Source organism: Leptopilina heterotoma, unplaced genomic scaffold (genome assembly GCF_015476425.1).
Source record: "Leptopilina heterotoma isolate Lh14 unplaced genomic scaffold, ASM1547642v1 Lhet_8, whole genome shotgun sequence".
Taxonomy (NCBI): domain Eukaryota; kingdom Metazoa; phylum Arthropoda; class Insecta; order Hymenoptera; family Figitidae; genus Leptopilina; species Leptopilina heterotoma.
Window position 1 is genome coordinate 1,312,783 of NW_025111180.1, and position 27,400 is coordinate 1,340,182.

The 27,400-nt window shown below is 26.9% G+C and overlaps 4 protein-coding genes across 5 annotated transcripts in view; 1 reads left to right on the top strand and 3 right to left on the bottom strand.

Moving 5' to 3' along the window:
- The window catches only part of LOC122511020 (serine/threonine-protein kinase OSR1), a 55,811-nt gene that overhangs the window by 10,044 nt on the left and 18,367 nt on the right, over positions 1-27,400 (top strand). The gene's annotated exons all lie outside the window — the stretch shown is intronic.
- LOC122511015 (luciferin 4-monooxygenase-like) lies at positions 727-7,681 on the bottom strand. Of its 2 annotated transcripts, none has more exons than XM_043626008.1 (8): positions 5,444-5,500; positions 5,253-5,381; positions 3,757-3,964; positions 3,034-3,515; positions 1,951-2,128; positions 1,628-1,852; positions 1,225-1,454; positions 727-984 (listed from the first exon to the last, which is right to left on the bottom strand). In XM_043626008.1, the coding sequence occupies exons 1-8, from the start codon at positions 5,483-5,485 to the stop codon at positions 829-831; spliced, it is 1,650 nt and encodes a 549-aa protein (XP_043481943.1). In that variant the 5' UTR covers positions 5,486-5,500; the 3' UTR covers positions 727-828. The 2 variants fall into 2 exon arrangements, with proteins under 2 accessions (XP_043481943.1, XP_043481944.1); XM_043626009.1 differs by lacking the exon at positions 5,444-5,500 and adding an exon at positions 7,598-7,681 and having other exon boundaries at positions 729-984.
- LOC122510999 (4-coumarate--CoA ligase-like 7) lies at positions 9,098-19,447 on the bottom strand. The gene is made up of 14 exons (XM_043625976.1): positions 19,156-19,447; positions 18,487-18,615; positions 18,170-18,377; positions 17,408-17,889; positions 17,148-17,325; positions 16,779-17,003; positions 16,483-16,712; positions 14,357-14,485; positions 13,606-13,813; positions 12,909-13,390; positions 11,387-11,564; positions 11,066-11,290; positions 10,665-10,894; positions 9,098-9,404 (listed from the first exon to the last, which is right to left on the bottom strand). Exons 1-14 carry the CDS (start codon positions 19,165-19,167, stop codon positions 9,249-9,251), a joined length of 3,072 nt encoding a protein of 1,023 aa, XP_043481911.1. The 5' UTR covers positions 19,168-19,447; the 3' UTR covers positions 9,098-9,248.
- Positions 20,984-27,172, bottom strand: LOC122511017 (luciferin 4-monooxygenase-like). Its single transcript, XM_043626011.1, has 8 exons — positions 26,901-27,172; positions 25,127-25,255; positions 24,216-24,423; positions 23,513-23,994; positions 22,338-22,515; positions 22,018-22,242; positions 21,614-21,846; positions 20,984-21,311 (listed from the first exon to the last, which is right to left on the bottom strand). The coding sequence occupies exons 1-8, from the start codon at positions 26,910-26,912 to the stop codon at positions 21,156-21,158; spliced, it is 1,623 nt and encodes a 540-aa protein (XP_043481946.1). The 5' UTR covers positions 26,913-27,172; the 3' UTR covers positions 20,984-21,155.

Consider the following 27,400-nt stretch of genomic DNA (forward strand, 5'->3'; position numbering starts at 1 on the left):
CAAGTCGACGAGATACATGGAAAAAAGTCATATACTGATAGTAGAAAAAATTTATTAAAATCCAAATAATTACTTTACAAAATATACAAACATCGTTTGATATTTATTAAAGAAGGTTTATTTTATATTCCATATTCACTTCAACTGATTTATATTATTATAAAATAATATGTGAAACTTTTTATTGAAGTTTATGAATAGAAACTAATTATTATTTTAGCTATATATTTCAATATATAATCTAAACAATATTCTAATTTTTAGTCTGAAAATATAGAAACTTTTATCTTAAAATTTAAAAATTTTCACTTTTTTGTAATTTTGAACGTTAATACCGACACATTCAGGAAATATTTGCTTACACTTGGAATTCAATGTTTCTTTGCATGCGGATATTCTTTATTTAACAATAGTAATGTTTTCTTAAATACATAGAGAAATAAGAATAAAGCGCGCTAATACATATACCTAATTTTCATGCGAAGCTAATTAAATGGGTAAAAGGAGACAAGTAGTTTGTCTTGCCCCCTCTTCTTTCCTTGTCTAAATAACGCTTGCGCGGTGTGTATATCTTGACAGTTAAAGTTAATTGTGAATTGGATCAATTTGGGCTAAATAAGAAAGCAAAAGTAATAAATTTAAATATGCCAAATTAAAGTTATAAAATCTTTATTTTTAAATTGGTTATGTCCAATAACGTCATCTAAATAAAATTAATAATAATATAATAACATGTGTTTGGTAACGAATTTTCACAGTTGCTATATAAAAAGTCTAGAATATTCAGATCTAATTATTTTATATTTGACTAGTTTTTCATTTTTTTTATTAACTACTATAAACTTTAGCCATTTGCTTTAGTTTTGGTCTGTTAACTTTTCCAGATGGTGTTTTTGGTAGTGAGTCCAAGAATTTTATTCCTCCTCTCAGTCTCTTAGTATCACCAAGAATGGATGTCATTTTTAAAAGTTCCTCTTCAGATACCTGTAATATAAAAAGTAATGCATAAACTAAGAACACAAAATGATATCTAATCTTTAAATCACGATTTTTTTGTAAATACAAATGTCAGAAAATATTTAACACTTTTTTCTAACTATGATAGATTTCGAAATAAAAATTGCTGAAGAAAATTTGACTCAAAAGTTTAAATAACAATATCTTGCAAAAATATTTTCACAACTGATAAATTACCCCTAAGACAACAAAATGGCAAATTGGTACCTTAAAATTATTTAATGTTGAAATATATGCAAGTGGATGTTCATCATCAGTTGTATGAGGAACAGGTACGACTGCAACTTCTAATACTTTTGGATGTTTGAGAAGAATACTTTCGATTTCTATCGGAGAAATATGGTGGCCCCTGTACTTGATAACTTCTTTTAATCTATCAACAATGTAAACATTTCCTTCTTTGTCGAAGTATCCCAAGTCTCCAGTGTGGAGCCAACCTGTATCAAACATATTTTTCGATTAGGAAGTCATGTTCACCCGAACACACTGTGCCTGAACCAAAAAAAAAGTTTGACAAAAATGGATCCAAAATCTGGTTGTTGGAGATATTTCCGCATCATATCAGAGGTTCAACACTTTGACAAATTATAACAATTTTTAGCATAATCACCATCTTTATCAATAGCTTCCTCTGTGGCTTTTGGGTTATTAAAATAATGTTTCATCGAATGGTCTTGCTTAAGATAAATTTCACCCTTTTCATTTGGACCTAGTGTTTGGTTGGTATTTACGTCAACTATTTTTAACTCTATATCATAACCTAGTACTCCACAGGAATCATGATTATTATGGCCCTTTCTTTGCAAAGTGGCAATTGTTCCCAGTTCAGTTAGGCCTGGAATTAAATTTCATTTTTAGATTTTTAATCTCTCAACTTAAGCGCTTACTCTAATGAACTAAATAATTTTTGTTAAATGTAAAATGTTGATATACCGTATCCTTGAATTATTTCACCATTCTTCAAAAGGCTGTTAAGTTTTTTCGTTATTTCAGCATGGACTTTTGAACCTCCTGTTGCTATTTCCTCTACAGTCGATAAGTCGTATTTTTCAAATAAACCTAATTTGTATATATCGTTAATAAGACCGGTTCCCAAAAATAACCACTCAACCTAAATAAGAAAAGATTTTAAAATGTTTTTTCTAATAGTCATACATTAAAAAAATTAATAGAATGCTGTTGACAATGTAGAGAAAAGCTAATATTTATAGTTGTTAATTCTTTGTAATGGTATTATTAATTAATCAACTAATTATACAAGTCACACTTAAAGTTCCAAACATTTATTGAGAACAGAAAAAAGGGAGAAGCTCAACAATATTCAAAAACATCAAAAAATATCCAAAAATATTTCGAAAATCATTAGATTTTCGAAATATTTTTGGAAGAAACGGTTATCTATATATAAGGATGATGATTATAGTTCTTAAAAAAATTCATAACATTAATAAACAAATCATCTGTAACTGATGCTTTTAATGAGTCAAATGACATATGATTTTTTGAGAAACTTTTTAATTATTTAGTATTTCTGTAATACTTTTCTTCAAACCATAAATTACCTTATTCAAAGCGAAATTAGATGATTTAATATCAATTTTAAAAAATGTCACTTTAGTCATAACTTGTTGACTGATTGCAAAATGACTTGTAATTTTTTGGTTAGACATGTATCCTCCACCTGTAAAATATGAGCCAAATCGAAATACCGTCACCAGAAAATGTGTTTTTATATTTGGATTTATTCCAAACAGCGCGTAATATTACCTGAATATCAAGGCACAAAACTTTTTTACGCAAAATGATTGCTAGTAAGCACTCATTTCGTGTAATATTATTGAGAGGTTTCATGTAATGCCATGACATTCAAGTAATAAAAGTGAACCTGCAAATAGTATAATTATGAATAGTGTAATTTCTTCATCTCTTATAGACCTTTCATTAACCCCAAGACAATTTTACTGCTCTCAGGTTCGCCTTCTTTACGTGCTGCTTGAAATGCTATTAAATAAGAACCTTATATTTTTGTGTTGCTTTACAAATTTCTTCAGACGTGGCATTGTTCATGATAACTGCAGGGAAATTATTCATTAGACTGCGCAGGGTGCAGAAAGAGCCAGATATCCAATACAATGATGATGTATGCATTGTGATGCTGGCTTTCTTGTCTTCAAATCTCCGATTAAATTTATACATATTGTAGTGTACAGAACGATATGTATGTTGTACACCTTTAGGCAAACCGGTGCTTCCCGAAGAGAATAGTATTAAGGCATTGTCATCGTGTTTTACTGGGTAGCATTCAAAGTTCTCAATCTCTTCGGCACTGCATTCCTTAATGATATCGTCAAAGGATTCAAGTCCAGGAACTTTGCCAAACACAACAATTCTCGAATTGACATTCTCTTGTTTAGTCAGCTCTTTAAGCATCTTTGCCGCTTGTTCATCAGCAAAAATAACTTTTGGTTTCGTGAGATTCACGAAATATTTGGCTGTTTCTAAAAATAAGTTTAATGTTAATGCCTTTAATGTTGTTAAAATAAAACATTCGTGTCTGTAATCTTTAGTATTTGTATTTATATTCATATTCGGTTGATCAAATTAATGGAGGTGTTATTTTAAACATGACTAATACCAATAAATTTCAGGCAATGTTACAGTTTCGGGATCTGTCTGTATTGTGCATGTTTGAATGTTATATAACTTAAGATGAATTGTTTACTAAAATTTAAAGTTTACCAGCTGACCAATCGTGGTACCAAGGATTAAGGTTGGCGCCGATGAAGAAGATTCCACAGAATGGGGCCCAAGTTTTAATATGATTATGTGAGCAAATTGTTACTATATCACCTGCTTTTATTCCTTGCTTTTTAAGCCATAAAGCACAACCTACACTGGCATCTGTTAGTTTCTTATATGTCCACGTTTCTCCTGTTTTTCCATCGATCTAAAAAAATTAAGAGAGATTAAAAAGTGTAAATTGTCTAAACTATTGCTGATTAGTTTTGAAGAGTTTATAAATGTTTTGATAAATTAATGAAAATTAAAAAAAGATATATTACAGTTAATTTTGGTGTGTGTCTTCATTGTTAACTTAAAAGTATCAAATTGCAACGAACTGATACCAAAAATGTGGATCAAATAAAAATTTGATCCAAAGTTTTGACATCAATATGATCCATCTTAATATCAAGAAAACTGTGTTTAAAAAATAAGAATCAACTAAAATTGGTCATCGAATTATGCAATTTAAAATCCAAAGTATAAGCAGTAGGTTACGCACATAGTCATTATCTTATATTGTAAATATTATTGGCAGTTTTAAATTGATTATTCTAAGAGGTAATAGCGTTGCTTCCCGTTCATATTTCAATCTTATTGAAAAGCAAATGCAAATAATTTATAATTAACATTAGTTCAATGTTAATACAATAAACTTCTTACTAAAGTACGAGAGTTCAATTAAATAAGAAATAGTAACAATAAGTATGACAGACTTTTCTATTTCGATAAGTTTTGATCACTTTATACGATTCTTCAAAAAGGTATTCTATTTCTGAACTAATAATAATCAATTTCTTTTCTATTGGGAAACTTCAATATAAAAGTGTATTGCCCTGAAATTTAATAAGACTTAAGTACTTATCTTGGATTTGTCTTTCAATAAGTGTATAAGTTATATGAATGGGAATAAGCGTGTGATATGAAATATGTATATCTGCTGCAATTTAATTTTTATCATGTAGAAGTCAAAATATTAACGATCATTTACGCAAGTATGAAAAAGCAGAAGAAGCATGACTCAGCAGTTTCGATTGCTTTTAGTTGATTATTAGTTCAATGACTATAACAAAATACAAGTTGTTAGTCAACACAAAAGATAAATATATAGATGATTTACAAAATAAATTAAGTTTACTTCATAGGTATTTAAAATTTTAAGAAATTTTTTACTATTTGTATTTTTTTAGAGGCCGATATAAGAGTACATAAACATCTTTGAATGTCAAAATTATATATATTATTAATTAATTATAGATTTCCCAAATATATCTCTTTTTAAAAAAATTTTTTCAAACATTTGTCACTATTTACTTAAAATTATATTGTATAATCTTGAAAAGGAACTGTAAATCAAAATAATAATAATAATAATAATAATAATAATATAAAAAACGGCTAAAAACAAAATTTTTTGTATTAAATAAGATTAAATGAAATTAAAGTTTCATTACTTGTCCAATAAAATCTGGGTTGTTCCTTAAGTTTTCCAATATTACTTCATTAAGGCGAACGTCTGGTGCCAGTGGAGGTAGCTTTTCAGCTTTGAGGATATTGTTTTCGATTACATATCCCGGACCATTCTGGAAAATTATTTAAAAATTATTAAAATTAAAACAAAATTATTTTTAAAAAAGGGGTTGACCTTCTTTTTTGATGTTGGATCAGTTGAGAAATGTTGTCCCATTTTATAAACAATAATTAATATATATTATGAATATTAACTTTTCAGGATTTTATTAAGGGTGAAATCTTTACTAGAGCGCGAGTCACAGTATTCTGCAGTTTAGTTAAATTTTATCTTTGAATCAATGTTATGTGTGTGTTATACTATAATAGTATTCAAATTTTATATTTATTTCAAGCCATAAACCGATTTTTAGTTACACATAATTACTTGTGATAACCTTGAAATGATATGCAATTATTTTAAACATATATTTATTTCAACAAGTGGTGCAGAACACAATACATTTTATAGGCAAATTAAGTTTCATGTTTGGAATTATTCTGGTTTTCTGAATAAAATTGAATAGGGTATTCAAAATAATTATTAAGGAAGAAACCCTCAAACAATCGAAACAAAAGTTATAGTCCAATGTCATAATTTCGTTTCAGTTATCTCTTAATACATAAAAAATTTATTTCACTGTTCTAGTATTTTTACTCGTATTTGCATAAAAATAAACTAAAAATTCCAACAAAAATTTATAATTATACTTTTATTAATGCTATAACAAAAATTGACTTTGACTTTTGTCAATTTAGTTAATAAATAATAAACTGTTCACATTTACCCCGAGAATTTCGTTTATTTGACTTAATTTATCTGTAGAGAGACTATTTTGTGTCAATGAAAATTTTGAAATTATGCAATGAAAAACCTAAAATATTATGCAAAAATTGTGCGATGGAAATAAAATTATGCAATGACGCATGGTTAGGTTTTATTTGTATATAATAATTTTTAAATGGTTTTAATATAGTTAATAAATAATTTTTTAACCTAAAAACAATTAAATGAACAATAATAAAAGTTTAATTTTAGCATCAATCGTGTATTTTGGAAAATGTCACATTCTTAGTTAAGAAAATTTCATTTGGAACAGCGATAAGTTTCTCTAGAATAGCGAAAGTTTTAACTGAAATTAATAAAAAATTCACTAATATAATGAAAATTGTAGTTGCTCCAAGTAAATTTGACCGATTTTGAAACGAAACAAAATTTAAAACTTAAATATTTAGTGTTAGTAAAAAAATTACTAAAAAAACGAAATATTTCAATATTTAATATTCATGAAAGTTATAGATTCACTTTTCCACTTTATTTTCTATTGAAGTATTTTGTTTTTTGCTGCGATTTTTTAATTGACACTAAATAATTGAGTTTCTTAGACACTTGTTTTCGATCTGTACTGAAATAAATTTAATTTTTTTAGTTTAGTTTTGCGTCACGAAACTAAATTTAATTTATTAATTTAGTTTCGAGTCGACACGAAACTAAATTTAATTTATTAATTATTTAGTTTCGAGTCGACACAAAACTAAACTCAGTTTGTTAATTTAGTTTTGTATCAACCTCGAAACTAAAACGAAACTAAACTTTCGTAGCGGTCCCTGATTATTATATTAAAAACTTTTAATCTTTTTAAAATGTCAAATTTTCTTTATAGAAACAAGTAAAATAACGAGATCAGTCTAGGGACATTGGTTTAAATCGTCTCAAAAATATAAACTTATCATAGTCTCTGCATTGACCGGGAAGTAACAACGTTTAAAAATTTATTAAAATCATAAAGAAGATACTTTATAGTATTTTTATACAACAAATTCACAATTATGCGATAATTATGCAAATCGTGTTAAATTATGCAATGAAAAAAAATTATGCACTGAAAGTATAATTATGCGATTGGATGCGATCACAAATCACATTTATTTTGTATGAATTCTTAATAATTCACAAAATACAGAAGTTATGCTCAGTTTGAGAACATTATGCGATTATGCGACTTGCATAAAGTACGGGTCTCTATTTATCTAACTCCCTGAAGAGGAAATCATTTAGATTTCGAAACATTGGAGTAAATAATATATTTTAAACATTATCCGAATGTTTTCGTTTTATTTACCTTGACTTATAAAAATATAGATTTATTTAAATACTTGTTACAAATATTTAAAAATAATTTAATAATTTTATATATGAAAAGAAGAATCTTGCTTTAGAATTTTTGTAAAAAATATTATTAGGTATAATTATATATTTCTAAAAAATCAAAAATATTAAAATAGATACCTTTAAATCCATGTCACTTATTTTTAATATCCACTAGTATTTTCACTGTACAAGTCTGCTCTGAAACACTGCAGATTTCCTTCTGTAATGACAATTTATAGTAGTGATATTACCCCACCTTTCGTTTTTATGCATTGAGTTCACTAACTTAGGCGGTTAATCACTAAAATATTAGAAGTTCAAATCATATTTTTATTTAAATGTTAAAAATAATATTGTTTTATTATTAATCATCATCATATTCTGTTAATCTATTTCAGCGTTTTGTATCCGCTATTTTGAATCCTTAACTTCTAAAGTCAATTTAAAATAACTACTTCATCCGTAATTAACAGATTTGTGATATCTACACAGCAGTCTAGTTATATACCTTTTCTAAATAATTTTCAATTAAATCTATGAATCGAGTACAAAAAATTGTATGAAATTTCAAAAATTATTTTTTGCGGTTATTGTATATTTCAAATATGTAGAGCAGAGGTAGTTAGAAATATAATAATAAAACTATTACTATATTGAACAATTAAAAAATTAGAAAAAACAAATATCTTATACTTTACAACTTTTTTATTTTAAAACCTAAACTTTATTTTCAGATCTTTGTATATGTTTTACATATATTTTATACTAGTATTTTAAGCAATTAATTTTTACTTAAAGATAAGTGCACTCTCATGCTGTATATTCCTATGTGATTAGAAATAATCTCATATGTTACAGAATGACAAGCAAACACTGAAAATGTATTACATAATTGAATGCATTCAAAATGCTATTTTTTCATAATTTAAATCATATTTTACTTAAATGAAAAATATTCCAGTAAAAAAATTTTTTAAAATTTTTTTTTATTCTTAACTTTTTAATTCAGTGTTTCTAAACCATTTTTGACATTCATTACAATTTTTATTAATAAAGACATAGGTCTTTTATAATTATGTTTAATTTTTAAGATAAAGGGCCCTACAACATTTATGGACGCCTCCTTGGTTTCAATATCTAAATAGTTGCAGACTATTATAAAGATAAACTTTGATGATTGAATAGTTATGCAATCTTTATATTTAGAGCAAATAATAATTAGAGAAATTAACATTAACATTAAATTAAAATTTATTTAACATTAATATTAACAATTAAATCTATCAGATTAAAATCTGAAAATCTTTCATCTTTATTTTTTCATTTCATGTTTTCATTAATCATTATATTTAACAAAAAAAATTTTGAAATAACATTAAGTTTTTAGTTTTTATAAATTACTATAAACTTCTGCCAGTTCCTTCAGTTTATATCGATTAATCTTTCCAGTAAAAGTTAATCAATGATTAAATCCTTAACCGACCAATCGTGGGCGGTTAAAATGACTTTAATCATTAATTAACTTAATGTGTCTATCTTGACAGTTAAATTTAATTGTGAATTGGATCAATTTGGGCTAAATAAGAAAGCAAAAGTAATAAATTTAAATATGCCAAATTAAAGTTATAAAATCTTTATTTTTAAATTGGTAATGCCTAATAACGACTTCTAAATAAAATTAATAATATAATAAAATGTGTTTGGTAACGAATTTTCACCATTGCAATATAAAAAGTCTACAATATTCAGATCTAATGATTTCGCATTTGACTAGTTTTTCATTTTTTTATTAACTACTATAAACTTTAGCCATTTGCTTTAGTTTTGGTCTGTCAACTTTCCCTGATGGTGTTTTTGGTAGTGCATCCAAAAATTTTATTCCACCTCTCAGTCTTTTAATATCACCAAGAATGGATGTCATTTTGAAAAGTTCCTCTTCAGATACCTGTAATATAAAAAGTAATGCATAAACTAAGAACACAAAATATAATAATATTCTATGTAAAATAATATGCAATTTGGAAATTTTATACAGGTGTCATCCTTCAAGTCTCATGTTTAATTTAATTAAAACCAAAAAAGTTCAGAAACGTCATTCGGTTTGTGAGATATCATTATAAATGTCAGAACATGTTTCTAAACAAATGCATTGAATTAGACAATTTTGTACGTTTCCTGACTGAAAATGCCCGAATTTTATTTATTTTCCAATAAAATATTATTGAAATTCAATACTGTCCCTACAATTTTCATATATTGAACACTTTTTTCTAACTATTATAGATTTTGAAATAAAAATTGCTGAAGAAGATTTGACTCAAAAGTTTAAATAACAATATCTTGCAATAATAGTTATTTTCGTATCAAGGGCGCAAAATAGGTGATTGCGACGATACCCAGTGGGCAAAAAACCATCATTGTTTTGAAAACGTTCCAAAAACGTTTTTAGAACGTTTCATGTCTGCTAAATAACGTCCCAAAAACGTTATATGGTTCTAAAACGTTTTAAAAGCAATGGAACGTTTTTGGAACAATGATGGTTTTTTGCCCACTGGGTGGAGAAATGAAGGGACCGAGGGGACACAATTTAAAGTGTCCCCGAGGTCCCGAAATTTCGCCAGAGTCGTAATCACCTTTGCGCCCATGATGCTAACATAATTTTTTGTCCTAACTGCATGGACAGTATGTCATTGAGGGCACGAACGATTAAACGCTCATATTAGTTAAAAATTAAACTCTATATAAATGTTAACTCTTTGAAGTCTATAATGATACAAGTTTTAATATAGAAATAAGAAAACAATGTATTCTGGAAATATAGTAATTGCCAATTTTTATAACCGAAATGTGAACAAAATCAAATGTGTCATAATTTTTTTAAGAGAAAATCGAAAAAAAATTGCACATTTTTCTAGACAAAATAAAATAGACAATAAAATAAAAATAATTAACATGCGGGCGCAAAATACTCTTCCGCCTGCTCGAAAGTAGGGGAAGCGGGCGCAAAAAATTTTACGCCCGTTCGGAGGTAGAGGAAGCGGGCGCAAAATATTTTGCGCCCGCTTCCCCTACCCCTGGGTGGTATTGAGTTACTTTGCGCCCGCTCTAAGTGCCCGAAATGACATACTTTCCGTGCAGGTAGGACAAAAAAATATTTTCACAACTGATAAACTACCCCTAAAACAACAAAATGGCAAATTAGTACCTTAAAATTATTTAATGTTGAAATATATGCAAGTGGATGTTCCTCATCAGTTGTATGAGGAACAGGTACGACTGCAACTTCTAATACTTTTGGATGTTTGAGAAGAATAATTTCGATTTCTAACGGAGAAATATTGTAGCCCCTGTACTTGATTACTTCTTTTAATTTATCAACAATGTAAACATTTCCTTCGTTGTCGAAGTATCCCAAGTCTCCAGTATGTAGCCAACCTGTATCAAACATATTTTTCGATTAGGAAGTCATGTTCATCCGTACACACTGTACCTGATCCAAAAAGAAAGTTTGACAAAAGGATCCAAAATCTGGTTGTTGGAGATGTTTCCGCATCATATCAGAAGTTCAACACTTTGACAAATTATAACAATTTTTAGCTTAATCACCATCTTTATCAATAGCTTCTTCTGTGGCTTTTGGGTTATTTAAATAATGTTTCATCGAATGGTCTTGCTTAAGATAAATTTCACCCTTTTCATTTGGACCTAGTGTTTGGTTGGTATTTACGTCAACTATTTTTAACTCTATATCATAACCTAGTACTCCACAGGAATCATGATTATTATGGCCCTTTCTTTGCAAAGTGGCAATTGTTCCCAGTTCAGTTAGGCCTGGAATTAAATTCATTTGTAGATTTTTAATTTCTCAACTTAGGCTTACATTTATGAACTAAAAATAATTTTTTTTAAATGTAAATGTTGACATACCGTATCCTTGAATTATTTCACCATTCTTTAAAAGGCTGTTAAGTTTTTTCGTTATTTCAGGATGGACTTTTGAACCTCCTGTTGCTATTTCCTCTACAGACGATAAGTCGTATTTTTCAAATAAACCTAATTTGTATATATCGTTAATAAAACCAGTTGCCAAAAATAACCACTGAACCTAAGTAAGAAAAGATTTAAAAAAGGTTTTCTCTAATACTCACATACTAAAAAATTTAATAGAATGCTGTTGACAACCCAGTGGGCAAAAAACCATCATTGTTTTAAAAACGCTCCAAAAACGTTTTTAGAACGTTTCATGTCTGCCAAATAATGTTCCAAAAACGTTTATTGATTTTAAAACGTTTTAGAAACATATATAACGTTTTTGGGACGTTATTTTGCAGACATGAAACGTTCTAAAAACGTTTTTGGAAAATTTTTAAAACAATGATGGGTTTTTGCCCACTGAGAATGTACTTTAGATTTAGAATTAATTTTAATGTCCTTTCTTTTATGTGAATTGAAAAGGGAACACTATTAAAAGCAAAGCATTTCTTAGAGGTGCTTGAATATTCCCCAAATGCGCGAAATCATCTTTTACATGTTGAAAAGGAAATATTTATAGTTGTGAATTCTTTGTAATGGTATTATTAATTAATCAACTAATTATACAAGTCACTCTTAAAGTTCCAAACATTTAGTGAGAACAGAAGGAAGGGAGAAGCTCAAAAATATTCAAAAACATCAGATAATGAGTTTCGAAATATTTTTGGAAGAAACGGTTATCTATGTAAGGATGATGATTACACTGTTAAAAATCTGACTCCAACTTTACACCAAAAAGATTGAAATCATGTTGTTTTAATCTCGCAATGTGTGAATGCTTGCATTTCATTGGTTTCAAGTTTTTAGTGAATCCAATCAAATAAAAGCATTCACACTTTTTAAAATTAAAATAACATCATTTCAATCTTTTTGCTTTTAATGAGCCAAATGGCATATGATTTCTTGAGAAACTTTTTAATTATTTAGTATTTCTCTAATACTTTTCTTCAAAGCATAAATTACCTTATTCAAAGCGAAATTGGATGATTTAATATCAATTTAAAAAAATGTCACTTTAGTCATAACTTGTTGACTGATTGCAAAATGACTTGTAATTTTTCGGTTAGACATGTATCCTCCACCTGTAAAATATGAGCCAAATCGAAATACCGTCACCAGAAAATGTGTTTTTATATTTAGATTTATTCCAAACAGCGCGTAATATTACCTGAATATCAAGGCACAAAACTTTTTTACGCAAAATGATTGCTAGTAAGCACTCATTTCGCGTAATATTATTAAAAGGTTTCATGTAATGCCATGACATTCAGGTAATAAAAGTGAACCTGTAAATAGTATAATTATGAATAGTGTAATTTCTTAATCTCTTATAGACCTTTCATTAACCCCAAGACAATTTTACTGCTCTCAGGTTCGCCTTCTTTACGTGCTGCTTGAAATGATATTAAATAAGAACCTTATATTTTTGTGTTGTTTTACAAATTTCTTCAGTCGTGGCATTGTTTATGATAACTGCAGGGAGATTATTCATTAGACTGCGCAGGGTGCATAAAGTGCAAGATATCCAATAGAATGTTGATGCATGCATTGTGATGCTACCTTCCTTGTTTTCAAATCTCTTATTAAATGTATACATATTGTAGTGTAAAGAACGATATGTATGTTGTACACCTTTAGGCAAACCGGTGCTTCCCGAAGAAAATAGTATTAAGGCATTGTCATCGTGTTTTACTGGGTAGCATTCAAAGTTCTCAATCTCTTCGGCACTGCATTCCTTAATGATGTCGTCAAAGGATTCAAGTCCAGGAACTTTGCCAAATACAACAATTCTCGAATTAACATTCTCTTGTTTAGTCACCTCTTTGAGCAACTTTGCTGCTTTTTCATCAGCAAATATAACTTTTGGTTTTGTAAGATTCATGAAATATTTGGCAGTTTCTAAAAATAAGTTTAATGTTAATTCCTTTAATGTTGTTAAAATAAAACTTCGTGTTTGTATTTATATTCATATTCGGTTGATCAAATGCAGGTGTTATTTTATACATGACTAATACCAATAAATTTCAGGCAATATTACAGTTTCGGGATCTGACTGTTTTGTTTTGAATGTCGTATAACTTAAGATGAAATGTTTACTAAAATTTAAAGTTTACCAGCTGGCCAATCGTGGTACCAAGGATTAAGGTTGGCGCCGATGAAGAAGATTCCACAGAATGGGGCCCAAGTTTTAATATGATTATGTGAGCAAATTGTTACTATATCACCTGCTTTTATTCCTTGCTTTTGAAGCCATAAAGAACAACCTACACTGGCATCAGTTAATTTCTTATATGTCCATGTTTCTCCTGTTTCTCCATCGATCTGAAAAAATTAATGTTAATATATATTAAATAATATTAAAAAATATTAAATTAAAAAAATATTAAATTTATTTTTTTTATTTATAATTTCAGTAAAGTGTCAACCTGTATTTTTAAGTTATTCGTGTATCGTGTTTGGCCTAATTGTTTTTCATAACAATTCATAGAATTATCGAATTTAAAATCTAAAGTATAAGCAGTAGGTTACGCACATAGTCATTATCTTATATTGTAAATATTATTGGCAGTTTTAAATTGATTATTCTAAGAGGTAATAGCGTTGCTTCCCGTTCATATTTCAATCTTATTGAAAAGCAAATGCAAATAATTTATAATTAACATTAGTTCAATGTTAATACAATAAACTTCTTACTAAAGTACGAGAGTTCAATTAAATAATAAGAAACAGTAACAATAATAAAGATTTACAAAATAAATTAAGTTTACTTCACAGGTATTTAAAAATTTAAAGAAATTTTTTACTATTTGTGTTATTTTAGAGAGATTTTTAATGAGAGATTAAATGAAATTAAAGTTTCATCACCTGTCCAATAAAATCTGGGTTGTTCCTTAAATTTTCCAATATTATTTCATTAAGACGAACGTCAGGTGCCAGTGGAGGTAGCTTTTCAGCTTTGAGGATATTGTTTTCAATTATATATCCCGGACCATTCTGGAAAATGATTTCAAAAGTATTAAAATTAAAACAATATTATTTTTAAAAAAGGGGTTGACCTTCATTTTTGATGTTGGATCAGTTGAGAAATATTGTCACATTTTATAAACAATAATTAATATATATTATGAATATTCACTTTTCTGGATTTTATAAAGGTGAAATCTTCACTAGAGCGCGAGTTTAAATGTTAAAAATAATATTGTTTTATTATTAATCATCATCATATTCTGTTAATCTATTTGAGCCTTTTGTATCCGCTATTTTGAATTCTTAACATCTAAAGTCAATTTAAAATAACTACTTCATCCGTAATTAACAGATTTGCGTTATCTGCACAGCATTCTAGTTATTTTCTAAATAATTTTCAATTAAGTCTATGAATCGAGTACAAAAAATTGTATGAAATTTCAAAAATTATTTTTTGCGCTTAATATTGTATATTTCAAAATAGAGCAGAGGTAGTTAGAAATATAATAGTATAACTATTACTATATTGAACAATTAAAAAATTAGAAAAAATAAATATACTTTACAATTCTTATATTTTAAAACGAAATTTCATTTTCAGATCTTTGTATATGTTTTACATATATTTTATCCTAGTATTTTAAGCAATTAAATTTTACTTTTTTAAAGTAGTAAAAACTACTAGAAATGCTTTACCGGAAATTTTTTACTATAAAAGTAGTAAAATTTACTTTATATTTTCCTCTGTGTATGTGATTAGAAATAATCTCATATGTTACAGAATGACAAGCAAACACTGAAAATGTTTACTTAAATGAAAAATATTCCAGTAAAAAATTTTTTTTTAATTTTTAAAAATTTTTTTTATTTTTAAAATTTTTTTTTTATTTTTAACTTTTTAATTCAGTGTTTCTAAACCATTTTTGACATTCATTACAATTTTTATTAATAAAGACTTAGGTCTTTTATAATTATGTTTAATTTTTAAGATAAAGGGCCCTACAACATTTATGGACGCCTCCTTGGTTTCAATATCTAAATAGTTGCAGACTATTATAAATAGATAAACTTTGATGATTGAATAGTTATGCAATCTTTATATTTAGAGCAAATTATAATTAGAGAAATTGACATTAACATTAAATTAAAATTTAATTAACATTAATATTAACAATTAAATCTATCAGATTAAAATCTTAAATACTTTCATCTTTATTTTTTCATTTCATGTTTTCATTAATCATTATATTTAACAAAAAATTTTGAAATAACATTAAGTTTTTAGTTTTTATAAATTACTATAAACTTCTGCCAGTTCCTTCAGTTTATATCGATTAATCTTTCCAGATGGTGTCTTTGGTAGTGCGTCCAAAAACTTTATTCCACCTCGCAGTTTTTTAGTATCGCCAAGAATTGATGTCATGTTTAAAAGTTCCTCTTCTAATATCTGTAATGTATACTAGATTTATTGTAATAAGGGGTTAACTTACATCCAGTTATCAGCTACCACTTATTCTTCAAAAATGTCACTAGTAAATTGTAAGGTATTAAAAAACTGCAGATTATTGACATACCAAAAGGGATTTAAATAATTCAATTTTGTGTCATTTTTTACTATGACTGAAATTTTATTTCAAATCTAAACCAAGTCTATCTAAACTAACTAACTAATTAACTTAGTTACGAACTAACTAACTTACTAACTTAAAAACTTAATTACTAATTAACTAACTAACTACCTTACTAACTTACTAGCTAACTAACTTACTAACTAACATTTTAATATTACTCTAAGATCCCTGGAATATTCCCAATATGAAATGTATCAAATGTAATATTCTTTTCATTTTAAGGTTATATTCCGTGGTGCTTGGGGTGTTAATTTAATCCTATAGGTTGCAATTAAACTGATGAAGATTTGTTTTAATCCATTTTGGTGTCATTTTAACACCCCTCACACGATTTACTGTATTATGTTGGTTTTAAACAAAAAAATATTAATCTTTGTAATTATTAAGTAATACCTTAAAATTGTTTAACGTTGAAATAAATGCAATTGGATGTTCATTATCTGTTTCGTGAGGAATTGGTACCACTGCAGCTTCTAATACTTTTGGATGTTTATAAAGAATACTTTCGACTTCTACCGGAGAAATATGGTGGCCCCTGTACTTGATTACTTCTTTCAATCTGTCCACAATGTAAACATTTCCTTCTTTGTCGAAATATCCCAAGTCTCCAGTGTGTAGCCAACCTGTATATTAAACATATTTTTCTATTTATAGTGAGAAGAAACTTTTTAAATTTCTATCATAATTACCATCTTTATCAATAACTTCTTCCGTAGCTTTTGGATCATTGAAATAGTGTTTCATCATATTATCTTGTTTTACATAAATTTCACCCTTTCCATTTGGACCTAGTATTTGGTTGGTATTTACGTCAACTATTTTTATCTCTGTATCGTAACATATTGTGCCACAGGAATCATAATTATTGTGACCTCTTCTTTGCATAGCAGCAATTGTTCCTAGTTCGGTTAAACCTAGAATTTTTAGCAGGGGAGTTTTAACAATTCCGATCAATTTTTTTATATTTTATACTTTTTTTAAACCAAATGTGTAATCCAAACTTAAGGTTCTTTTTAACTGTTTCGGTCACATGTAGCTAAAGGTAAATGTTAACGTACCATATCCTTGCAGTATTTCACCATTCTTCAAAAGACTATTAACTTTCTCAATTACTTCAGGATACAGTTTTGTACCTCCTGTTACTATTTCTTTTACAGATGATAAATCGTATTTTTCCAACAAACCCGACTTGTACATATCGTTAATAGCAAAGGTTCCCAAGCATAATCGCTGAATCTAAAAAAAAATGATTGTATAGTAAAATATATAGAAACTTTGGTTATTGTTTAGAATAAAGGAATGCTTTTCAATAGAAAACCTTATATTTTTTGACTGTTTTGCAAATTTCTTCAGACGACGGATTGTTCATGATGACTGCAGGAAACGTATTCAGTAGACTGTGCAGGGCACGGGAAATGCAAGATGTCCAATATAACGATGCTATGTGCATCATGGTGCATTGCTTTCCATCTTCCGGACTACTATTAAGTCTACACATATTGTATTGTACAGAACGATACGAATGCTGTATACCTTTAGGCAAACCACTACTTCCCGAAGACAACATTATTACTGCATTATCATCGTCTTTTATCGGATAACACTGAAAGCTCTCAATCTCTTCGGCACTGCATTCCTTAATGATGTCGTCAAAGGATTCAAGTCCAGGAACTTTGCCAAACACAACAATTCTCGAATTGACATTCTCTTGTTTGGTCACATCTTTGAGCAACTTTGCTGCTTGCTCATCAGCGAATATGACTTTTGGCTTCGTGAGATTCACGAAATGTTTGGCAGTTTCTAAAAATCATATTTTATAAAAATATGTTATTTCATATTTGTGTATTTTGTAAAGACATTAGGTGCATTTTTATAAATATGGGTAAATCTACGGAACTGCATATTTTTCGGTTCTTTGCAAAGTAAGTCTAATATTTGAATATAAGATAGATAGGTTTACTAAGTAGACTTACTAAGTTCTATTGAAATTTTCAGCCTGTATGAAATGAGGAAGTAAAATGCATCACTGGCTAATAATTATAAATTAAAATGAATTGTTTTACTGAAATTTAAAGTTTACCAGCTGACCAATCGTGGTACCAAGGATTGAAGTTGGCTCCGATGAAGAAGATTCCACATAATGGGGCCCAAGTTTTAATATTATTATGTGAGCAAATTGTTACTATATCACCTGCTTTTATTCCTTGCTTCTTAAGCCATAAAGCACAACCTACACTGGCATCTGTTAATTTCTTGTATGTCCAAGTTTCTCCTGTTTTTCCATCGATCTAAAAAAAGAGAGTACGTCCGTTAAGGCGACATTCTAGGTTTAATATACTTAAACTTTCAGAAAATCTTTTAATATTTTTGTATGAAATGAAATTAAAGTTTCATTACTTGTCCAACAAAATCTGGATTGTTTTTTAAATTTTCCAATATTATTTCGTTAAAACGAAAGTCAGATGCTAGTGGAGGTAGGTTTTCCCCTTTGAGGACATTGTTTTCGATTACATATCCTGGATCTTTCTGAAAAAAGATTTTAGAATTGTTAATTAAAAATAATATATTTAAAAGCCACAAAAAATAGAATAAAAATTTTCAACGATATATCAGTAAAAATATATTTTAAACGTGTTTAGAATTATGGATGTTTTTAAAGGAAAAATCCGCGATTGACAAAAGTTTGTATTTTTTATTAAAATGCAACTTTCAATTCATTTTTTTTTTAAATTAATGTTAATGTAAGTCTCGATTTTTATTCATTTTAAACATCTATTTATCTGAAGCAACTTTTAATTGTTTAAAATATTGAAAATCAAAAACGAATTCAAAATTTAATTTGTATTTTTCTTTTCAAACACGAAATTACGACATGTAATTGCTTTTGTTTTGACTGTCCATCAAATTCTTCCTCAAAAATATTTAAAAATAGAATTATATTCAAATACTTTATTACCAATGTTTTAAAAAATATATAACAAATTTTATAAGAAGAAACCTACTTTAGATTTTTGTAATTATATAATCATTATTAAATTATAATAATACAGAAAATTATTAAAATACCTGTAAATCCATGATATTTATTTTTAATAATGCAAATATAGTTTATAGTATTGTAAATATCACCCCGCTTTTCATATTGATTAATGCCAAAGCACTAGTACTTGTGAGAAACTTTTGTTTAAAACTCTTTTCACTACAATAAAAATGTTTAAAATTTGATTAATTTTATGAAAATAAGGGAATTGTATTCACTTATCCTTTCTGGAATCACAAAAACGCTAAGAAAATAAACGTAAGTGTGAGTATATCAAAAACGGTCTGTTTTGCTTCTTTGGATACAGTGTGCTGTTTTGATTTTGTCTCACCAATAAATTGTAAACATAACGCTAAGGAAATATCATTCTTATAAATTATTATAAACGAATATGTAAAATACTCCAAACTATTTCTAAAAATTACAATAATGTAATTCTTCCAAAATTAAATCATTTTTTTTTTGTAAAATTTTTAAATAAAATTCTTCAAAACTAAACATTTTATTTGAAAATTCAATTATTTAAATACAAAAATTAATAATTGAATATTTCTTAAAATTTAATTCTTATAAAGAACTTTATCAAACATTTTTTAACGTTGTTATTAAATTCTTTCGAAGCATTTTATTAACAAAATTTTCAAGAATAATTGCATTTTCTGAAGAATTTATTAAAAATTCTATTAAAAATAATTGTAATTAAATAAAATAAATTAAATAATTGAATTCCTGTGAAAATAATAGTTATGAATATAATAGACAAAAATAATAGAAAAAATAAAATTTGTAAAAAGAAATTCAATTATTTCGAGAAAAAAATTTTATTTCGTACTTATAAAGAATTTAATTATAAAATGTACTGAAAATAATTGAATTCTTGCAAAGAATTTTATAAAAATCTTTGTAACAGTTCCATTTTTTTCAATATAATCTTAATAACATTCTTCGAAGAAATTTAATTAATTTCAAAAAATTGTCAAAAGTCAATCATTTTCAATATACCTACTTTTTCAATAAAATTTCAGAAAAAGAATTCAATTATTTAAAAAGAAATTTTAATAAAATTCGTCTCAAGAATTCAATTATTTTCAAAAGTAATATAATAATTCTTCCCAGAAATTCAATAAAAATTTTCAAAAATTCTCGTGAAAATTTCAATTATTTTCAAAAACTTTCCTCATTTAAATGATTTACTATATCTACTATTTTAATAAAATTTTCCAAAAGAATTCAATTATTTAAAAAAAAAATTAATAAAATTCTACGCGAACGTTTACTTATTTATAAAAAATTAAAATTTTAGTGGAATTCAATTATTTACAAACTTTTTAAAATAATTTAATTATTTTCATGAGTAATCAAATTTGCAGGGATTCAATTATTTTTAATACAATTTTAATCAAATTTCTGAAAAAATGAAATTATTCTTAAAAATTCTATTAGAATTCGTCGAAAGAAAAAGATTTGTTGATAAAATTCTTTATGAGAATTAAATTTTCTGAAACATTCAATTATTTAATAAATTATTTATTTATTTGTTTAAATAATTGAATTCTCGTACAATTTTAAAAGGGCTTATAGCATGAAATTTTAGAAATAATTTAATTTTGAAAACGTTTCAAGTTAAAATCTTTGAAAATTTGAATTTTTTAGACAATTCTGTTAAATTCTGTTGAACAAATTTGTTTTGAAAAAGTTTAATTAAAATATTTTTAAATTTATTTTCTAATTATTTAATTGAAGAATTTACGAATAATTGAAATTTCACGTAAAATTGAATTGTAAACTAATGGATTTTAAACTTATTCTCAAAGGACTTTGTCAAAAATTATTAATTATAATTGATATGCCAAATTAAAATTATAAAATCTTTATTTTTAAATTGGTAATGTCTAATAACGTCTTCTAAATAAAATTAATAATATAATAACACGTGTTTGGTAACGAATTTTCACCGTTACTATATAAAAAGTCTACAATATTCAGATCTAATTATTTTACATTTGACTAGTTTTTCATTTTTTTATTAACTACTATAAACTTTAGCCATTTGCTTTAGTTTTGGTCTGTTAACTTTTCCAGATGGTGTTTTTGGTAGTGAGTCCAAGAATTTTATTCCTCCTCTCAGTCTTTTAATATCACCAAGAATGGATGTCATTTTGAAAAGTTCCTCTTCAGATACCTGTAATATAAAAAGTAATGCATAAACTAAGAACACAAAATATAATAATATTCTATGTAAAATAATATGCAATTTGGAAATTTTATACAGGTGTCATCCTTCAAGTCTCATGTTTAATTTAATTAAAACCAAAAAAGTTCAGAAACGTCATTCGGTTTGTGAGATATCATTTTAAATGTCAGAACATGTTTTTGAACAAATGCTGAAGAAAATTTGACTCAAAAGTTTAAATAACATATTTTGCAAAAATATTTTGACAACTGAAAAATTACCCCTAAAACAACAAAAAGACAAATTGGTACCTTAAAATTATTTAATGTTGAAATAAATGCAAGTGGATATTCCTCATCAGTACCTGTATGAGGAACAGGTACGACTGCAACTTCTAATACTTTTGGATGTTTGAGAAGAATACTTTCGATTTCTATCGGAGAAATATGATGGCCCCTGTACTTGATTACTTCTTTTAATCTATCAACAATGTAAACATTTCCTTCTTTGTCGAAGTATCCCAAGTCTCCAGTGTGGAGCCAACCTGTATCAAACATATTTTTCGATTAGGAAGTCATGTTCACCCGTACACACTGTGCCTGAACCAAAAAAAAAGTTTGACAAAAGGATCGAAAATCTGGTTGTTGGAGATGTTTCCGCATCATATCAGAAGTTCAACACTTTGACAAATTATAACAATTTTTAGCTTAATCACCATCTTTATCAATGGCTTCTTCTGTGGCTTTTGGGTTATTTAAATAATGTTTCATCGAATGGTCTTGCTTAAGATAAATTTCACCCTTTTCATTTGGACCTAGTGTTTGGTTGGTATTTACGTCAACTATTTTTAACTCTATATCATAACCTAGTACTCCACAGGAATCATGATTATTATGGCCCTTTCTTTGCAAAGTGGCAATTGTTCCCAGTTCAGTTAGGCCTGGAATTAAATTCATTTGTAGATTTTTAATTTCTCAACTTAGGCTTACTTTAATAAACTAAATAATTTTTGTTAAATGTAAAATGTTGACATACCGTATCCTTGAATTATTTCACCATTCTTTAAAAGGCTGTTAAGTTTTTTCGTTATTTCAGGATGGACTTTTGAACCTCCTGTTGCTATTTCCTCTACAGACGATAAGTCGTATTTTTCAAATAAACCTAATTTGTATATATCGCTAATAAGACCAGTTGCCAAAAATAACCACTGAACCTAAGTAAGAAAAGATTTTAAAATGTTTTCTCTAATACTCACATACTAAAAAAATTAATAGAATGCTGTTGACAATGTAGAGAAAAGCTAATATGTATAGTTGTGAATTCTTTGTAATGGTATTATTAATTAATCAACTAATTATACAAGTCACACTTAAAGTTCCAAACATTTAGTGAGAACAAAAGAAAGGGAGAAGCTCAGAAATTTTAAAAAAACATCAGATAATGATTTTCGAAATATTTTTGGAAGAAACGGTTATCTATGTAAGGATGATGATTACACTGTTAAAAATCTGACTCCAACTTTACACCAAAAAGATTCAAATCATGTTTCAATCTCGAAAAGTGTGAATCCTTTTGTATGTCATTGGTTTCAAGTTTTTAGTGAATCCAATCAAATAAAAGCATTCACACTTTTTAAAATTAAAATAACATCATTTCAATCTTTTTGCATTTAATGAGCCAAATGACATATGATTTCTTGAGAAACTTTTTAATTATTTAGTATTTCTCTAATACTTTACTTCAAAGCATAAATTTCCTTATTCAAAGCAAAATTGGATGATTTAATATCAATTTTAAAAAATGTCACTTTAATCATAACTTGTTGACTGATTGCAAAACGACTTGTAATTTTTTGGTTAGACATGTATCCTCCACCTGTAAAATATGAGCCAAATCGAAATACCGTCACCAGAAAATGTGTTTTTATATTTGGATTTATTCCAAACAGCGCGTAATATTACCTGAATATCAAGGCACAAAACATTTTTACGCAAAATGATTGCTAGTAAGCACTCATTTCGCATAATATTATTGAGAGGTTTAATGTAATACCATGACATTCAAGTAATAAAAGTGAACTTGCAAATAGTATAATTATGAATAGTGTAATTTCTTCATCTTTTATAGACCTTTCATTAACCCCAAGACAATTTTACTGCTCTCAGGTTCGCCTTCTTTACGTGCTGCTTGAAATGCTATTAAATAAGAACCTTATATTTTTGTGTTGCTTTACAAATTTCTTCAGACGTGGCATTGTTTATGATAACTGCAGGGAGATTATTCATTAGACTGCGCAGGGTGCACAAATTGCCAGATATCCAATAAAATGTTGATATATGCATTGTGATGCTACCTTTCTTGATTTCAAATCTCTTATTAAATGTATACATATTGTAGTGTACTGAACGATATGTATGTTGTACACCTTTAGGCAAACCGCTGCTTCCCGAAGAGAATAGTATTAAGGCATTGTCATCGTGTTTTACTGGGTAGCATTCAAAGTTCTCAATCTCTTCGGCACTGCATTCCTTAATGATGTCGTCAAAGGATTCAAGTCCAGGAACTTTGCCAAACACAACAATTCTCGAATTGACATTCTCTTGTTTAGTCAGCTCTTTAAGCATTTTTGCCGCTTGTTCATCAGCAAATATAACTTTTGGTTTTGTAAGATTCACGAAATATTGTGCAGTTTCTAAAAATAAGTTTAATGTTAATTCCTTTAATGTTGTTAAAATAAAACATTCGTGTTTGTATTTATATTCATATTCGGTTGATCAAATGCAGGTGTTATTTTATACATGACTAATACCAATAAATTTCAGGCAATGTTACAGTTTCGGGATCTGACTGTATTGTGCATGTTTGAATGTTATATAACTTAAAATGAATTGTTTATTAAAGTTTAAAGTTTACCAGCTGGCCAATCGTGGTACCAAGAATTAAGGTTGGCGCCGATGAAGAAGATTCCACAGAATGGGGCCCAAGTTTTAATATGATTATGTGAGCAAATTGTTACTATATCACCTGCTTTTATTCCTTGCTTTTTAAGCCATAAAGCACAACCCACACTGGCATCAGTCAATTTCTTATATGTCCATTTTTCTCCTGTTTTTCCATCGATCTGAAAAAATTCATGTCAATATTATTATATAAATTAAAATATTTAATATATATATTTTTTTTATAATTTCAGTGAAGTATCAACCTGTGTTTTTAAGTTATTCGTGAATCGTGTTTGGCCTAATTGTTTTTCATAACAATTCATTGAATTATCCAATTTAAAATGTATAGTATAAGCAGTAGTTTACGCACATAGTCATTATCTTATATTGTAAATATTATTGGCAGTTTTAAATTGATTATTCTAAGAGGTAATAGCGTTGCTTCCCGTTCATATTTCAATCTTATTGAAAAGCAAATGCAAATAATTTATAATTAACATTAGCAAAATGTTAATACAATAAATTTCTTACTAAAGTACGAGAGTTTAATTAAATAAGAAATAGTAACAATAAGTATGACAGACTTTTCTATTTCCATAAGTTTTGATCACTTTATACGATTCTTCAAAAAGGTTCTATATCTGAAGAACTAATAATAAACAATTTCCGACAATTTCTTTTCTATAGGAAAACTTCAATATAAAAGTGTATTGTTCTGAAGTTTAACAAGACTTAAATACTTATCTTGCATTTGTCTTTCAGTAAGTGTATAGTCAACACCTGTATAAGAAGGTACGTAACTTAGTCAATAATATAAAAAACGGCTCAAAATAAAAGTTTTGGCATTAAATGAGAGATTAAATGAAATTAAAGTTTCATCACCTGTCCAATAAAATCTGGGTTGTTCCTTAAATTTTCCAATATTATCTCATTAAGACGAACGTCAGGTGCCAGTGGAGGAAGCTTTTCAGCTTTGAGGATATTGTTTTCGATTACATATCCCGGACCATTCTGGAAAATGATTTAAAAATTATTAAAATTAAAACAAAATTATTTTAAAAAAAAGGGTTGACCTTCATTTTTGATGTTGGATCAGTTGAGAAACGTTGTCCCATTTTATAAACAATAATTAATATATATTATGAATATTAACTTTTCAGGATTTTATTAAGGTGAATTCTTCACTAGAGCGCGAGTTTAAATGTTAAAAATAATATTGTTTTATTATTAATCATCATCATATTCTGTTAATCTATTTGAGCCTTTTGTATCCGCTATTTTGAATTCTTAACATCTAAAGTCGATTTAAAATAACTACTTCATCCGTAATTAACAGATTTGCGTTATCTGCACAGCATTCTAGTTATTTTCTAAATAATTTTCAATTAAATCTATGAATCAAGTACAAAAAATTGTATGAAATTTCAAAAATTATTGTTTGCGGTTAATGTTGTATATTTCAAATATATAGAGCAGAGGTAGTTAGAAATATAATAGTAAAACTATTACTATATTGAACAATTAAAAAATTAGAAAAATAAATATCTTATACTTTACAATTTTTATGTTTTAAAACCGAAACTTCATTTTCAGATCTTTGTATATGTTTTACATATACACTCCCGCTCAATAACTTTTGCCCACCCTACAGCGATTGAAGGCTTTACAAAAAGTTTTGTATTTTGTTTATTATTAAAGATAAAAAGCTCAAAAAGGTCTCTTTTTAAAGCTCTTTTCCTGAGCTTTAACACTGTATAAAACGAAAATTAAAAAAATTAATTTGTTAATGTTTAAAAAATGTTATTGCAACATAAAATTTTTCGTTTTTTTTTGTTTTTTTTAAAGTGATACAGTTTGATAGGAAATGGTCGCATTTTAATCCCACATATATTTTCTGAAAGCTAGTTTTATCACCTTTAAAATGCATTTTTTAAAAATTTTATACGATAATTTTTAAGAAAAATATGATTTTTTGTTTAAAAAAATAGCCATTTTTTTCAATTGTTAATAACTCAAAAACGGTTACTTTAGGAAAAAATTTTTAAGAACATAAATTATTCCTTTTTATGTGCAGAATTAGAAAAAAAATATTAAAAATTTTTTTTTCAAAAAATTTTTTTTGACTTTTTTTGAAAAAAAATTTTTTTTTCAATTATTTATAACTCAAAAACGGTTACTTTAGGAAAAAATTTTTTAGAACATAAATTATTCCTTTTTATGTGCAGAATTAGAAAAAAAATATTAAAAATTTTTTTGACTTTTTTTGAAAAAAAATTTTTTTAAAATGCAACTTTCAATTCATTTTTTTTTTAAATTAATGTTAATGTAAGTCTCGATTTTTATTCATTTTAAACATCTATTTATCTGAAGCAACTTTTAATTGTTTAAAATATTGAAAATCAAAAACGAATTCAAAATTTAATTTGTATTTTTCTTTTCAAACACGAAATTACGACATGTAATTGCTTTTGTTTTGACTGTCCATCAAATTCTTCCTCAAAAATATTTAAAAATAGAATTATATTCAAATACTTTATTACAAATGTTTTAAAAAATATATAACAAATTTTATAAGAAGAAACCTACTTTAGATTTTTGTAATAATATATAATTATTATTACCTAAATTATAATAATACAGAAAATTATTAAAATACCTGTAAATCCATGATATTTATTTTTAATAATGCAAATATAGTTTATAGTATTGTGTAAATATCACCAAAGTACTAGTACTTGTGAGAAACTTTTGTTTAAAACTCTTTTCACTACAAAAAAAATGTTCAAAATTTGATTAATTTTACGAAACTAAGGGAATTGTGTTCACTTATTTCTTTTGGAATCACAAAAACGCTAAGAAAATAAACGTAAAAATGTGAGTATATCAAAACGGTCTGCTTTGCTCCTTTGTATACAATGAACTGTTTTGATTTTGTCTCACCAATAAATTGTAAACATATTAAGAAAATATCATTCTTATAAACCATTATAAACGAATATGGAAAATACTCCAAAAAGTTCAGGAATTAAATTCTTTCGAATTAATTTATTTAACAAAATTTTCAAGAATAATTGCATTTTCTGAAGAATTTATTAAAAATAATTGTAATAAAATAAAATAAATTAAATAATTGAATTCCTGTGAAAATAATAGTTA